The 16,265-nt window shown below is 35.0% G+C and overlaps 1 protein-coding gene across 3 annotated transcripts; it reads right to left on the reverse strand.

The window, feature by feature from the left end:
- Positions 1 to 1,983: 1,983 nt before the first annotated feature.
- Positions 1,984 to 3,521, reverse strand: LOC127962422 (PWWP domain-containing DNA repair factor 3A-like). 3 transcript variants are annotated; one of them, XR_008154587.1, is made up of 4 exons: positions 3,447 to 3,514; positions 3,038 to 3,150; positions 2,738 to 2,826; positions 1,984 to 2,617 (listed from the first exon to the last, which is right to left on the reverse strand). XR_008154587.1 is itself a non-coding variant. In XM_052561980.1 (4 exons), exons 1-4 carry the CDS (start codon positions 3,482 to 3,484, stop codon positions 2,527 to 2,529), a joined length of 357 nt encoding a protein of 118 aa, XP_052417940.1. In that variant the 5' UTR covers positions 3,485 to 3,521; the 3' UTR covers positions 1,984 to 2,526. The 3 variants fall into 3 exon arrangements, 1 of the variants encoding a protein (XP_052417940.1); XR_008154586.1 differs by having other exon boundaries at positions 3,038 to 3,145; positions 3,447 to 3,499; XM_052561980.1 differs by having other exon boundaries at positions 3,038 to 3,176; positions 3,447 to 3,521.
- Between the last annotated feature and the right edge of the window lie 12,744 nt (positions 3,522 to 16,265).

The raw sequence follows: 16,265 nt of genomic DNA on the forward strand, positions 1-16,265 counted from the left end.
AGTCTCCGTCTGATCTCGTCATTACATGGCTTACAGACTCTGTCTCAACACTCGCCTGAGAATCCGCGAATCTTCTGAGAACCCTCAAAGATCGGCCAGTCTTCTTCTGCCTTCAGTCCTCCTTCGGTGATCCCACTTCCACTTACTGTGATCAGAGATCGTTCAGTTGAATTGATATTGGTCCATACTCGCTCTCACTCTGATATTCCTGTCTGGTTCGGAGCATTCTGCTAATAAAACTCTCAAACGGTCCATCCTGTCTGCCTCCTGTCTCGTTTGTGACACTGGGGACCTCAAAGAACAAAACATTATATCAATGCATTCCATGGCATCTTTAAAACTTGTCTCCATTCTTAAGACAACTTGCAAGGTAGACAAGAGAGATAATACCAGTAATTGACGATCAGTTAAAACTAGAACCAAATTGTACAAATGTTTTTATGTAGCACACACATTTTCTTAATGTACCTGTACATTTTGTTTTTGTTTAATATTAGTACAAATACTAATATATATATACATATTTATTATAAGCATTTTTTAAACATATTTTAGGATATTTTCACTCTATTTTAATTGTTGTGTTTTTTCCTAAAAATATGTAATTTTGCACTTCAAGGCTGTTGCAGCAAAGCCATTATTTATTTTCATTAAAGGGACTGTTATCATCTTTCCACAAATGCTGCAGGATCAAAATAGCATAAAGTCTTTAAAAAAAATCAATTAGAAGTTTGCAGACCCTTTGTAAGTTTCAACCCTATTGCTAGAATTGAAAATGAATGGATGCCTCACATGAGCATGACACAAAACTGGAATTTAGCAGGGATGTCCCCTTTCTCCTGTATTGTTTGATTCTCTTGCCTGGGCAAACAGATTAAAGTATATTTATTAACAATATACTAGCATAAAGAGTCTTTATATGCTGCTGATACTGTATTAGTGTATCTGTCCAAGCTTGACATATATGACACATAGTTGACCTTATCTGAAGTGTTTTGATGGTTAATATGTATTTCATACTAAAGCACATGTACTTGATTTGTAACTGTATTTAAAAGTGTCTATGTATTATTTGGTGTTACATTTAAAGTTACTATATTTTAGATATAGTATAGTTCAAATTCTTCATTACAAATGTGTAATAACATATATATTGAAATACAAAACATACACATTTCAAAAGAAATTACATGAACACATATTTAAGTTCACCTTAAATGCTTGTCAGTACATTCAACAATAAACTTTAACCGTATTTTAAGTACAATAGATGTAATTATAAAATAAATATAAAGAAGTAAATAAGTTTCACACACATTCTAAAGTTCAGCTAATAGCACTCACTTTTCATTTAATTGCAAATGACATGCAATTAAGTTTCCAAAAACATACAAGAAAAGTTTGTAGCGAAATAACCATTTGATAACTATTCAAAGCCTATGATTGGTTTGTCTGAAATTGTTTATTCACTAAAAATCTATGAAGGTATTTTTGATTCAAATTAACTGAGCACCTGTGGCAGTGCAATTTGTAGTTGTAGAGAAAAGCCACACATGTGTATCAGTAAATTTGAAGTCACAGAGTGAAATGTTTTAAGAGTTGCAAACCTGTAGCCTTTTTTTCTCTCCCACAAACACAACACAACAGTTACACCTTCTCAAATTCTTCATTGCAGGTGCACAAATCCTATTCTACAAATCACACATTTAGAAACTCGTACGCTCACATTTTTGAAACAATTGCTGGAGTGAATGTGGTGCAAAACGCATTTACACACCCGCATCAAGAAATGTGCAGTCGTGGAGAAATGTTGAACATCCGCAAATCAGTACGTGAATTCATCAAATGAGAATTGCACACTTGTAGAATATTTTCTCAGAATGTCTTGTATATTTTTCTAACACAAACACAAAGTACATAACTACAGCTGCTTGAATCTGCAGCGATGAATCTCAAACACTGTTTTTTCGCTTTCAAGCGACAAGTTTCGCGCTCTCCCTTTTGCACCGAGATATTTGGTTCAAAAGTGATTTGTGCATCTGTAGAGGTAGTGGGCGGGACTGTTTAGAGATTACAGAATTTCAGCCAATCAGAAGAGCTACTGAGCCAGTAGATATACGCCCCAAGCAGTTTTACGCCCCTGTTGTTCCTCATGCGTCCAGTAGGGGGAGGCTGCAGACCTATGACCTACTGTAAAATGTATTATTTATATATATTTATAAACTGTTTTTATATACAGAGATTGACTGATATATGATGTTGTGAATTTATATTAAGTTATATTTAGATATTAACCATATTCAGGCCATTAGACATACAGTACTGTGTAATCATATGGATCCTAAATGAAATATTTGCTTTACAATTCACAATTGCTCATTATACAGCAACAGAACATGTTCTACATAGCATTTTATGAAGACCAACAAAATTTAACAATTTTCTAAAGTTCCAAGGGTCATTTAAAAGAAAGACAATATTGTTGTTCACAAAAAAATTTTATTAACACCATGACTTGGTTATTTCTTAACAGCATGACTCCTGTAGATGACTCTCCAATGGTTTGCCACTCTTCTTTAATTGTTTCTTTATCCTGCGGTCAAAGTGATCCCACTCACTGATAAAAATAAATAAAAAAGCAAAAGTTGCATAGTGGTAGAAAACAATGGTTATTTATAAATAATGGCAGGATGTCATGTTTCAATTTTTTTTTTCCTTTATAGGATCCTTACAGTACCTTGCGTCAATGACAGGTCCTCGAAGGAATTTCTCCTCAGCCTCCAAGATGGACACATCTTTCACAACAGCAAGAGCACAGATGATGGACTACCAGAGAAAGATTTATCACAGCCCAAATAAGCCAAGCATCATTTTGCTTTTTTTTTTTTTTTACAACAAAATCCAAAGTTCCTTTTCTATATTAAGCACAAAACTATTATTTTATAGAAATTATCTAACATTATGGATAAACTATTTGACATTAAAAACAATGTGAATATGACACCATGCAGAGCACAACTAACACACAAGACCATACCTCTGGAAAAGGGACATCCATAATGAATCTGATCTGGTCACTGTGGGTGTGTGTAGGTGTGCCATCCAAAATTGAAGTCATCTGAGTGTAGATAACATCAATTCGCTCCTGATCTTCAATGAACAATATTGATGGAACACTTGGAAAAAGTGTCAAGTCACTTTGATTGTTTTTTTTTTTTTTTTTTTTTTTTTGTCCATTGATGATAGACTGTGGTTAGTTAAGTTTGAGTCAGACAGAACATCTGACTCAATCAAGTACTTTTGCCTCTCGAAATAAACTGATCCATCTTTTGAATTGATATCGCTATTCTTTCTTATTTAATTGATCAATCTTTTATAAATAATAAATGTTGCATCATTACACAATACAATCAACAACAAGTACTTTAGCAGATTATTTAACATACCTCATCCGTATCGCTTCAAGAAGGTCTGCTGCTATCATACATATAGATATGGTCTGCTGTTCTCATAAATGACTGGGCTCATATACTAATATACTGCCTTCCCCTACTGGACGCATGAGGAACAACAGGGGCGTAAAACTGCTTGGGGCGTATATCTACTGGCTCAGTAGCTCTTCTGATTGGCTGAAATTCTGTAATCTCTAAACAGTCCCGCCCACTACCTCTACAGATGCACAAATCACTTTTGAACCAAATATCTCGGTGCAAAAGGGAGAGCGCGAAACTTGTCGCTTGAAAGCGAAAAAACAGTGTTTGAGCTTCATCGCAGCAGATTCAAGAAGCTGTAGTTATGTACTTTGTGTTTGTGTTAGAAAAATATACAAGACATTCTGAGAAAATATTCTACAAGTGTGCAACTCTCATTTGATGAATTCACGTACTGATTTGCGGATGTTCAACATTTCTCCACGACTGCACATTTCTTGATGCGGGTGTGTAAATGCGTTTTGCACCACATTCACTCCAGCAATTGTTTCAAAAATGTGAGCGTACGAGTTTCTAAATGTGTGATTTGTAGAATAGGATTTGTGCACCTGCAATGAAGAATTTGAGAAGGTGTAACTGTTGTGTTGTGTTTGTGGGAGAGAAAAAAAGGCTACAGGTTTGCAACTCTTAAAACATTTCACTCTGTGACTTCAAATTTACTGATACACATGTGTGGCTTTTCTCTACAACTACAAATTGCACTGCCACAGGTGCTCAGTTAATTTGAATCAAAAATACCTTCATAAAAATCTTCCATTGCCGAAGTATTCAAATCTGTTTTGCACACACATTTAAAAAGAGCGAGCCAGGTTTGACATCACTGAAGCCCAGAGCCAAGTTCTGGCATTTGTCACAATCGAACACAGCACAGAATATTCAAATATGTGGAATGATGAATGGCATTCGAGAGCTTGAGAAAGATTTTCAATGAATAACAATATTTCAGTCTGTTCCTCATACAAAGCTATCGTATGTTTTCAGAAGACTCCATATAGTGCACGAGACACATGGACCACTATTTTGGTACTTGAGTGGGTTTTTTGACCCTTTTTGGAGCTTTGTATGGCGATAAGCTGCATGAGCATTCGCAGAATAACAACATATGGGATGAGGCTGAATAAATAGATTTCATTTCGTTTTTGGGTGAAAGAACTGTCCTCTTTCAAACTTCTTGTGGTATGCAGTTTTATTTTTGTGCATATGCTAGTGTAAAGAAAATGGCTTTTAATAACAGTAAGTTGCACGTCAATTCATATCACCCTCCTTGAAAGGCGTTCAGGAACGCTCGCTCTATTCATGTTGTGCAGTTTGCTCCTGGAGAGCTGAAGCAGAGCCAAATCCTCATGAAGGAACATAACAAGAGGAAAACATGCTGTGCACTGTGAATCTCACAGACTCAACCATACAGCACACTTCCACGTATCATGCGAGTCTGGCTTAAACATGTTGATTTTTCACGTGTATTCAGCGGTTTAGTGCTGTGAAAGTTCTGTAACAAAACACGCATCATCCCCAAAGCTGACTATGAGAAAACTACAAACACTTGGAATAAGCAGGTATTCGGATATGTAGCTATTTATGTTCTGAGAATTATGAATGTTGCTTTGAGATAATGTCAGTCTGCTGAGTATTAGAGCAAATGTTCAGCTGGTGGCCATGAATAAATGGCCCATTTAACTGTTATTATAACAAATTAATAAATTCAGTCATTTACTGTAATTAATTAAATTAATGTATGTTGAGTGGCAGGCTTAACTGAAAATTACAGCTTCAAGCTGATGGGCAGAAAAAATATGGTCAAAGATAGCTGATATTTGAATAATAATAATATACTTATTATATGAATAATAATACAATATAAAACTATATGAATCATTGTGGAAAAATAAGTTTTAAAGGAATAGTTCACCCAAAAAAATGGAAATAAGACCAAACAGTTGATGGGAACCATTGACTTCCACGGCTACAATCTTCCAAAAATGTTATTCTGTAGAGGAAATTATTTTTTTTATTCTCATGTGAAATATGAGTACTTTTTGTAGGGAAAAATACTTTATTGAATAAAATTAATCTACTCCTTAAATGAAAAATGAATTTAAGGTGTTCAGACATGTAGTTGCATATGAATTAAATTAAATGTAATTAGTTGAATTTAAGATCATTATTAGAATTTAAGTCTTATATGTGAAAACAGGCACCTGTATATCTTTATATGATTTCATAATTACTTTCCATTGTCAAATACGGTTGAAGTATAATGCTTTTATAAAAAGTGTACTTCTAATATTTTAAAGTACACTAAAAGTGCACATGCAATACAAGTAAGTCCACTTCTTTTATTCACAAGCGAAGTGATTCCATAAACCATATTGCAAAGTGCTGAATGTAATGGCCTCGAGTGAATATGTTTTTAATGGAAACAGAAATGTACAGAAGAGTTGAAGAATGGCTTATTATGTCTGAAATATTTATTAGCATCTACAGTATTTCAGAAAATGTAACAGCTTGCATGCTTCCTAAATGTCATGTGAAATGTGAAGTAAAGCTGTTTCTTTGTGGGTTTATCAAGTACTTTCTGCCATTCAGCAAAAATCCCAAACCTCACACAGCTGCTTGTGGCATGTGGTTTTACAGCAGGAGCACTGAACGAAAGATAAAAGTAAATGCTCTTTTTTTCTAGATTCAGTAAAGTCTGTTTATACTTTCAAAAAAAATGTGTATTTATTACACATATACAGTACTTTCTTGCATCAAAATCCTTCTAAATGCCATTATAATTTTTTCATTGTGTTGAGTTACAAGATATATTTCACTTTCCTGAAAGGTATCCTTCCTTTGTGAAATACACAGTTAAATCAAAATTTTAAGTGGATTATGAAAACTGATATGAAATAGTTGAACTATAAAGAAAGTGTCATATATAAGTGTCATATAAGTTTCATTTTGTGTCAACAAAAGTTTGTCAATGTGTTGCCAAAGCGAGATAAAACAGTGTTGTTGTGGGGGACTGCTCCCATTACTCTGTTAAATGGATCTTTGACAAATGGAGATGGGGATTGCCTTTGGCTCTTGAGCCCACAGATATTATTTATCCTTGTAACGTTTGTCTCTAACTTACTTTTATGAAATTCTGGTATGTTATAAAATGTTTCTGTTAGCTTGTTGTGTTTGTCTTAAATTGTTTAACAATCAATGAATTCTAAGAAATCCATGGTAATGTAAGAGAATAAAAATTTTATTTATTTATTCATTTATTTTAAGATATTCTTTTGCACTCTATATCTACTCTAAAACTTGTGCTGAATGATGATGCTGAATGTTTTATTTTTTTACGTTTCCACTACAGTTCAAAAGTTTAGAGTCAATTTTAATGAAATTAATACTTTTAATCAGTAAGGGAAAAAAATTCTGTTTTTAAAAACCCTGTTCTATTGAACTTTCTATTAATAAACTAATATTTACAAAATTGTATCATGGTTTTCAACACTGATAATAATGTGAAATGTTTCTTTAGCATCACATCAGCACATTAGAATGATTCCTGAAGCACTGAAGTCTGAAGTAATGATGCTGAAAATTCAGCTTTCCATCACATGAATATGCTTTAAATTACATTCAAATGGAAAATGGTTATTTTGGATATTTTTTCATAATATTAATGGGTTTTTTTTTTCTGTATGATTTATCAAATAAATGTAGCCATGGTGAGTGTAAGAGTCATCTTTCAGAACCATTTAAAAAATCATACCGACCCAAGTATAGTAGCAGTGCAAAAAAAAAAAAAAAAAAAAAAAAAAACACTGCTCATATAGCTAGTGACTGTTTTGGAAAGAAAGTCATGGAGGCTTTGAGAAAAACACAGTGCAGCATGATTGCAAAATGTCAAACAGAAGGCACCATACACCTTCTGAAGGAGGAGGAAAGGCTGGAGTGGGAGATGGAAGTGGAAAGAAACCTGAATGGTGTTTGATAGAGAGCAGCAAGGGCAGACGTTCTGAGAAGAAGGCAGAAAAATGGAGTGCAAGAGCTATTATTATAGTGCAGACCTCTACCTGAGACCTGCACCTACATTTCTACCATCTACACAACGTTGTGGCCCTTTATCCCAGTTTTCAGAATCAAGTGCACATCATTTTGACAAAAGATTCTGAATGTTTGGTTTGCACTTATTATTTACTTTGGCAGCCGCTCAATAAAAGCCATTAAAGCTTGACGGATGTTTTTTCTACCAGATAGTCCTGATGTTATGGGCTTCAGTGCAACTGTGATTATAGAAAACTCAGCCTGTTGTTGTTCAAAGTGCTCATCGCCTTGTTGAAATGGAGTGTTTAGAAATGCAAGAATGCATATCTTACTGACGTTGTGTACTACAATGCAACAAAAAAAATGTTGTTTTGCACTTGTCTGTCCTGGAGTCACTGGCATCATCCATAAGTTCATATGCAACAGCTAGACTGTGAATAGCTAACCCAAACTTCTGCTTTGACAGTTTGTAAAGTGTGTCTTTTCAGTTTTTCTCCTCCAAATGTCCACTTCAGGATCTTTGAGGTACAGCTATAAGGCAAAAATGTCCCTCTGCTGAGTTCTTGTCTTTAATGTATATTTATTTATAAAGGATATAGGTAGTTAAGCAATACCTGGGCAAGAGTGCTGTTTTTTTCCCGCACATCAGCACATTTGCAAATGTCGTATTGGTTTTGTACAACAGTTAAGACTTGGAATATTGTCAGTTTTTGATTTATGAACAATGAAAATAGTTCCAAACAAATCTAAAGGAGACTTTAGATTGCACCTCTCTGAGAAACACAAGAATCATTCTGATAAATGAATCAATGATTCAGTTCTAAAGACAATGACTTTGCACTTTAGTTTCAGAGTTAAAAGTATTATGGTTAAAGAGATAGAAGGCAATACTAAATACACTATTGCAAGTGAGATATATGATTGATAAAATTGTTAAATTTTAAAGGTGGCCTACAGCTGTTTCTTTAAAATGTGTCTCCAAAATGCAAATGTCCTATGAATGGTTGCTATTATCAAATCTCAATACAGCACTTGAAAACACCCTGAGAAAAAAATAAGCATTTATTATCCACTTTTCTCCACATGTTTGCATAGAAACTGAACTGGCATGTTTTTTTTTGGTATTTCTAAAATGTAAATTCTAAAATGTAACCAAAAGCAAAAGTTTATTTATGACCTCTCTCTAAATAAGCAATCATTTGAGCTACAAGTTTTCAATGTGACATCCTTTGTCTATTTGCCTTCACACTGATATAAGCTTATGCATGTCATAAATATTTATATGTTCTTCAAACTAAATGAAAATGGATACCCTGATCTCTTTTTATACTATGTTTGAATAGTTGGCTCAGACTAGGAATCTAAATGCATTCAGGAATTATCAAAACAAGTAGCTTGTCCTGCTAAGGATATCAGTGATTTCTCAAATTGCACGTCTTATTGAGGAGAGAGATTTCTTTTCTATGTGACCATTTTGGCAATCATAAAATGCATGAGAAAAAAATCCCAGATTGTGGGAAACAAGATATTTAGGGCTTGCGCCTGCACAAACCATCTTGTGGGTTTAAAATAGTACTGTTAGGATTTACTAAAGACGCGCAGTGAAGAAATAGCCCTGAAAAGGTGTGTACACAGTTATATTTGCGCCTGACCTTGCTAAATAATAAAATACTAATACTACTGACTTGGAATCCCATTGGCCTCTGACCTTCATGGCCTCCTAATCATCCCCATACACTGCTTGGCTTCATCACTCTGTCTCCACTCCACCAGTGAGATGGTGTGTGGTGGGCGTTCTGGTGCACTATGGCTGCCGTGGATCCTGCACATTGGTGGTGGTTGAGGAGATTCCCCCTTTTCATGTAAAGAACTTAAGTACCCAGAAAAGTTCTATATAAATATATTTAAAAAGTATTATTATTAAATATGCATTTGTAGGAGTTTGCCTTTCAGATGCCAAATTTATGGGAGGAGAGTATTCAAATGAATCACGCAACGCAATTTACTACTGTTCGCGCTTGTCAAGTTACAGGTATTTGCGCCATTATTTTGCGTCCAAAAAAAGCATGTCTTTTTAATTTGTGCTGCTCTTGGTAGATTGCACTGGTCATTATAGAAATGATCAGACTGCATCTGTGTTCTTTAATGAGTGCATTGTTAGTAAATCACACACAGAATTTTCCCCTCCCATCGGCACTTTCATGGAAATGTGCTTTTCGGCCGCATTGATCAACAAGGAATAAAGGTTTGTAAAGTGAGGGCTGCACTGATGCTTGACTCTAGTCTGTTTTAACCCACCAGTCTAAATATCCTCTTAACTTTACTGTTCAGATTGAATGACACACATGGATGCCACAAATAATTAAGAATCAAGTTTTTTTTATGCTTTTTAGAGCGCCATCTATAAATCCAGCCATTCAGACCATTGCTATGAGCTACTGTCTCCTGAAAAATGAAAGCAATGTTTTTTAAAGCAAGGTTGTGGCCTCTGATATATCGTCAGTCATTGCTCTGAATTCAATCTTGCTTTGTGAGGTTTGGCATTATAAAGGTGGATCAGCATCCAGCCAGGAGACAAATGTTCATGTGGTTAGTAAAAACTCATTCTTTTTACTATTTTCAAGTTGTTCTAAATCCACTTTAATTATCCAGGTAATGACTATTTTTTATTATATTCTATTCTGTTAAGAATCGAGCGAATGCAAGCTTTTGAATATGGTATTTCAAAAAATCTATTATTAATTAGTTACTACTATTATTGTGAGTATAGTAGTAGTATTGATAAAAACAATTAAACTTATTTTGTCTTGAAGACTTTTATTAGAAGGTAAAAAAACAACAAAATTTTTATGATAACTTTTGTACCGTAAAAATGAATGACATTTTGTAGATTCTGTGAGAAGCAGGCACATTTATGAGTGCAAATATACTTCAAGAATTGCACAGTTATGCAAAATTCATTGCAGGCTAGTTTAACTGAAAAAGCACTTAAAAGGTTGTTTGTGTTACATTAGGTAAAGTTTTGTTTAACATTACATTGTATAATACAGAGTCAAATACATACTGATATTTTCTTCTAATGAACAAGTAATATAACAGGTTGTCACTTAGATAAATAGATAGACAGATGTGTCTCAGAGCTTGCAGAAGTGACATGGTTGTTGTCCACAGAAGAACTACCTGCTGTAGCTAAAGCAGAATAAACTCATCTGGACTTTTCCAAGGCCCATATTTACAAAATATAGATTTCTGGAAATCCATACTCTGGCCTCATAAGACCAAGTCAATCATTTGGATCAGTGAGAAATGCCTGGTTCCCACAGTGAAGTTTAGTGGTCAAATCTCTTATATAGGGATGTATGAGTGCTGAAGGTGTGAGGTAGTTGTGCTTTATCAATGCTGTCATGAATTCACACACCATTGAGTGATGTAATGAAAAACTTGAAAAAGAAGATACCACCTTCTGGGGGATTTTGGGACAGTTACATTCCCAATTTAAGATCAGGGCATTTAAAGTGATAGTTCAACCAAAAATGACAATTTTTATTTATTCACTCTCAAGTTGTTCCAAACCTGTATTAGTTACTTTCTTCTGTTGAACACAAAAGAAGGCATTTTAAAGAATGTAGGTAACCAAACAGTTGCTGGTCCCCATTGACTATATGAGCCTGTCCTCCAACAAAAAACAAAGTCATTTGTGCAAGCACCTTATTAAGACCTATATTCACGTTTTAAAGTTAAGTGGCCTCTAGCGGGCGTAAAAATAATGACAGTATCACGTTGCGTCTGTCATCGTGAAATGACGTATAACGTCATTACCAATCAAAACGCACGTTTATTTAAATGCAATGTCTGGACTTTTTACAGCGATCTCACAGTAATTTGTACACATTTAACTAAGTGGCTTATTCGTTCGAATGACCACACCTAATCCCACCCCTAAACCTAACCTCACAGAAATCATGCTAAATTATGATTTATTGAGCGTATACATTTTACGTGCACGTCCGTTCTCTGGGATCAAACCCATGATAACATGATTACATATCAATGTATAACGCAACAACAGAGCTACACGAAACGCAAATCAGAGTGCAAATAAAAGAGTACAAAACATTAAAGGGGGGGTGAAATGCTCGTTTTCACTCAATATCCTGTTAATCTTGAGTACCTATAGAGTAGTACTGCATCCTTCATAACTCCAAAAAGTCTTTAGTTTTATTATATTTATAAGAGAAAGATAGTCTGTACCGATTTTTCCCGGAAAAACACGAGCGGCTGGAGGCGTGACGTGTGGGCAGAGCTAAAGAATCACGAGCGCCAGTAGGCTTTTGTGTTGAGAGCGTCTGGAAGCTGTGACATTATCGTGAGGGAAAAAACATCATCCAAAACAAACCATGGCTAACAGTCAGATTCAGCCGTATATTTATGATCCAGAATCAGATCCAGAGGCTGAAACTGAACAAGAGCAGCAGCAACAACGACTACAGCAACGACGTCTCTATGTGGTATGTATTGAAACTGTATATATTTGCTTAGCGGTTTTGGAAAATGACTAAGTTTCACTTTATGTCATTTTTTTTTTTTTTTTTCGTAGTTTTTTTTTTTTAAGGTGTACATGTGGAAAGTGCAGTTTGATGACAACATCGCATGTTGTTTACTTGTTGTGCTTACGAAGTCCTTAAGAAATAAACGATACGCTAATCTGGCGTCAAACTGGGCCTTGTTTGTAAAACAAGCATCTTCGAAATGCAGGGAACAAACAAAAACACTTGCACAACTCCGTTGATGCTCTGTAACAATAAACTCCATCCACTGGTCTATTAATGCTGTTTTTTTTTTGTTTTTGTTTTTTTGTTTTTGGTAATCTGTGCAGGGTTGTCTTGCCCTGGCAACCAAAAATACACTTGTTTTGTGACATTTCGCTCTCGCTCTGATCAGTGAATGTCTGTGCTCTCATTGCTCTGCTATACGGGAGCACGCGCTCTTCCGGCAGACGCATATAAGGAAATTCCGCTCCATCTAACGTCACACAGAGCCATACTCGAAAAAAACTTTCTGAAACTTGTGACAAACTGGAAAGAGTATTTTTGGAACAAAAATACTCCTTCAAACTTACAACTTAATTTTTGAAACTTTGTCCATGGCATGGGAATCCAACTCTTTAACAGTGTAAAAAACTCAGTATGCATGAAATAGCATTTCACCCCCCCTTTAATATGAAAACGACCTTTTGCTGATAGGGGTGCAATTGTAGTATACTCTCTCATGGGTCATATTTCAGGAATTTGGACAAACAACCTACGTATACGAGCATATTGGTTAGAGGACAGATTGTGTTTTACATTTCAAAAACACTGATTCATTCAAGAATGAAGCACCAATCATGGGTGATGCTTAGAGATGCACAGCAGGGTAGTCTGGATGGTTTTGTTTGAAACTATTTGATTTGGCGGAGCAAGGACATACAAAGTTATTGCCAATATGATAACAAGCATGTTTAATATTTCCATGCTGTTGGTTTGAATATCAGCACTATTTTTTCGATATTGCTTATGCATCAGCAATAACCTGTAGAAATAGTCACTAAATTATATTTTGCTTCTGTTTGACTTATCAGCGTTGGATCATGGATTCAAAGCAGAAAAAGAGGATGACGGCACCGATTAAACCAAGTCTAGGATTGGATTTCAAAATCAATGGTTAATAAAGATCCACCTTTAAGCTCCCTTTTATCTGTGTAAGGGAAAAGAGTGAAGACAGGGCCTTTGGTGCAAGCTGAATTTTGTTTTGTCCAACTACTTGACCTTGAATGAAAAAGACTCAGACTTTGCACATCAGCACAGCTCTCATGAGCCACAGCACGAGCCAGTAATCCACTGTAGAGACAAGCCAGGGACGAAATAAGCTCCATCACTCACCTCTACCCTTTTCCTGGCACAGAACCCTCTGCACTGATTGCAGTTGTATGTAAGGATGTTGATTCTGCAGTCATTTATGGCTTTGCAGTTGCTGGAAATTGAAGCTGCACATGAGGCCCTTGGGGGCACCTCAGACACAGTGTGATCCCTTTACAGAATGAATCAATTGAAGCCTAGTTGCCTGCTTGCTTTAACAAATAGCTCTGAACAATAAAGGGATATTTGCCTTTGCATCCACTGAATATATTAATTTGAGATTCTTTTTTTTTTTCTCTTCTCCTGCCGAACAATGAAACGGTACATAAATTGCTTATCATTCAAATTTGAGGACTTTTTCAAGGGCAGAATAATTATCAGTTTATAGTCGTCACATGCATGATTTGAATAGTAATGCTCTCTGAATAGTACCGTTTATTGGAGGCATTGTTTTCACCTGGATACTGAATAGTTGTTAAGCATTAATGAAAAGTTTAATGGTTGTATTAAAAGTGAGGTGTGTAAATTTTCCACCACTAGTGCATAAAAAAAAGACAGAAATACTGACTTTTTTAAATAAGGTTTCCTCAGTGCTCCCTCATCTGCCATTGGTCGCAAAATCAGAAAGACCCGCCCTAAACTCATGCCATTGGTTGAGCAGATGTTGCTATGCTGGACATGTTATTATAATCAAACCAACAGAGAAATGTTTTGATAGCACTCCCTCTGTGTTTATAAAAATATCTGTCTCTGGTAGATGTTATTGCATAAACGGCTTTCTGGAATACTCAGTTCTGATTGGTCTATTTTGTAAAAAAAAAAAAAAAAAAAAAAAGCCACTTATGTGTACTTAAATAGAGTAGATTTTCATGACTGTTTAACACATTGAGATGCACCTTTTAAAATGTTATAGTATTGTCAAATCAAATGTTTTTTTATATTTTAATAGTCTTCTGTCATGCTTTTAAGAAGTGTGCTCATTGATACTAAAGCACATATGAAGTACTTGATTGTAATTTTAAAGTAGTGTGTTTTTTGATATCAAAAATATATTTGATAATTGTATCATAATTTTGATAATATTAACAAAAAAAAAGTATGTAAAACTTACATGTATTACAGATCATATGTTTTAAATGTACTACATTGCAACTTCAACATTACAAATGTGTAATTACACATTTAAATACATGGCATACAAATTAGATTAATTTAGTTTACCATAAATGCTTTTCAGTATTTCACAGTACAATATTTCAAAGACAACAGAAGTTATTAAAAAATTCCATATATAATTACTTTAGTAATATTTAAGTGGGTCACTCTAATTGCATTTACATTTAAAAAGAAATGCATTTAAATTATAAAAATAATGTAATTAAATGTCCAAAAAACATTAAGTTTGGTTTACACTTAAAGGTTCCAAGTTCCAAACTTGTATATTTTTCTTTCTTGTTTTACACGAAATAAAATATTTGGAAGAATATTGGTAGCAACAGTCCATACTTTTTACTGTTTTTAAACACTCTTTATTCTCCCTAAAAATCACCCATACAACAAAAAAAAAAACAATAATCTAAGCCTTCTTGAATTGTCTCCTATACAAACAGATACACCTGAATCAGCAGCAAGAGCTTGAAGAAATGAAATGAAAGATCTCACGAGATTACAGCATCCCAAGGGTGTTTCCTGTCAAGAAACACTGAACTTCCTGCCATTTTATCATGCTCCTGTCTCACAGCGAGCCTCCTCACAGCAGCCCAACCCGACTTGACATCTTAAGCGTCTAAGAAAATGAATTGTCATGCATATTTATGCTTTATTATGCAGGGAGACACAGCATGCCCCTCAAATCCCACCTTCAGCTTCAGCAGTCTAAAGATGTCAGCCAGCACATAGATCTACAACTGACAGCTTTATGAGAGTCTGTTGAATTGATTCGGTGGCTTGAGCACGTAGCGCCATTCTTCAGTCAGGTTTGCACATGCTTTGTCCTTTCAACAAGTTTCAACAAAACTCACTCAGTCACTGATGTGATTCTGTATTTCATCTTATTTTTAGTTGGGCAATCTTAGCAGAAAGTGTATGTTTCTGTCCTTAAAGGAATAGTTCACCCCAAAATGAAAATTTGCTTACTCACTCTCAGTTCAACCAAGATGTAGAGTTTGTTTATTCATCTAAAAATATTTGGAGAAATGTAGCATTACATCACTTGCTCATCGATGGATCCTCTGCAGTGAATGGGCGCCGTCAGAATGAGAGTCTAAACAGATGATAAAATCATCACAATAATCCACAAGACTCCATCAATTGATGTCTTGTGAAGTGAAAAGTTGCATGGTTGTAACTAAGAAACAAATCCATCAAGGCGTTTTGACTTTTAAACATCTCTTAAAAACGCTGCCTCCAGTGTTAGTGGTGCCTGATCTGTATATTTCTCTCCTGTTTCAGTCAGGACAGCTTTTCACAGGATAAAGCAATATTATTGATAGAGGACTCATATTTTAGCAGCGATTTGAATTCATAATCATTATAACAATGGATTTGTTTCTTACAAACGCTCAGATTTTCACTTCTCGATACTTTATTTGATGGACTTGGAGTTGTGTGGAATATTTGTTGATTATTGAGATGTTTTTATCAGCTGTTTGGACTCTCATTCTGACGGCACCCATTCACTGCAGAGGATCCACTGGTGAGCCAGTGATGCAACATTTCTCCAAATCTGTCCTGTTCTGTTCAAAACTCATCTATATTTCGGGTGTCCTGAAGGTGAATACATTTTCAGCAACTTGTCTTTTATTTTTTGAGTGATCTGCTCCTTTAAATTTGATATCAATGAAAGGAAGCTAAA

The sequence above is a fragment of the Carassius gibelio genome, chromosome B7 (genome assembly GCF_023724105.1).
Source record: "Carassius gibelio isolate Cgi1373 ecotype wild population from Czech Republic chromosome B7, carGib1.2-hapl.c, whole genome shotgun sequence".
Lineage (NCBI taxonomy): Eukaryota > Metazoa > Chordata > Actinopteri > Cypriniformes > Cyprinidae > Carassius > Carassius gibelio.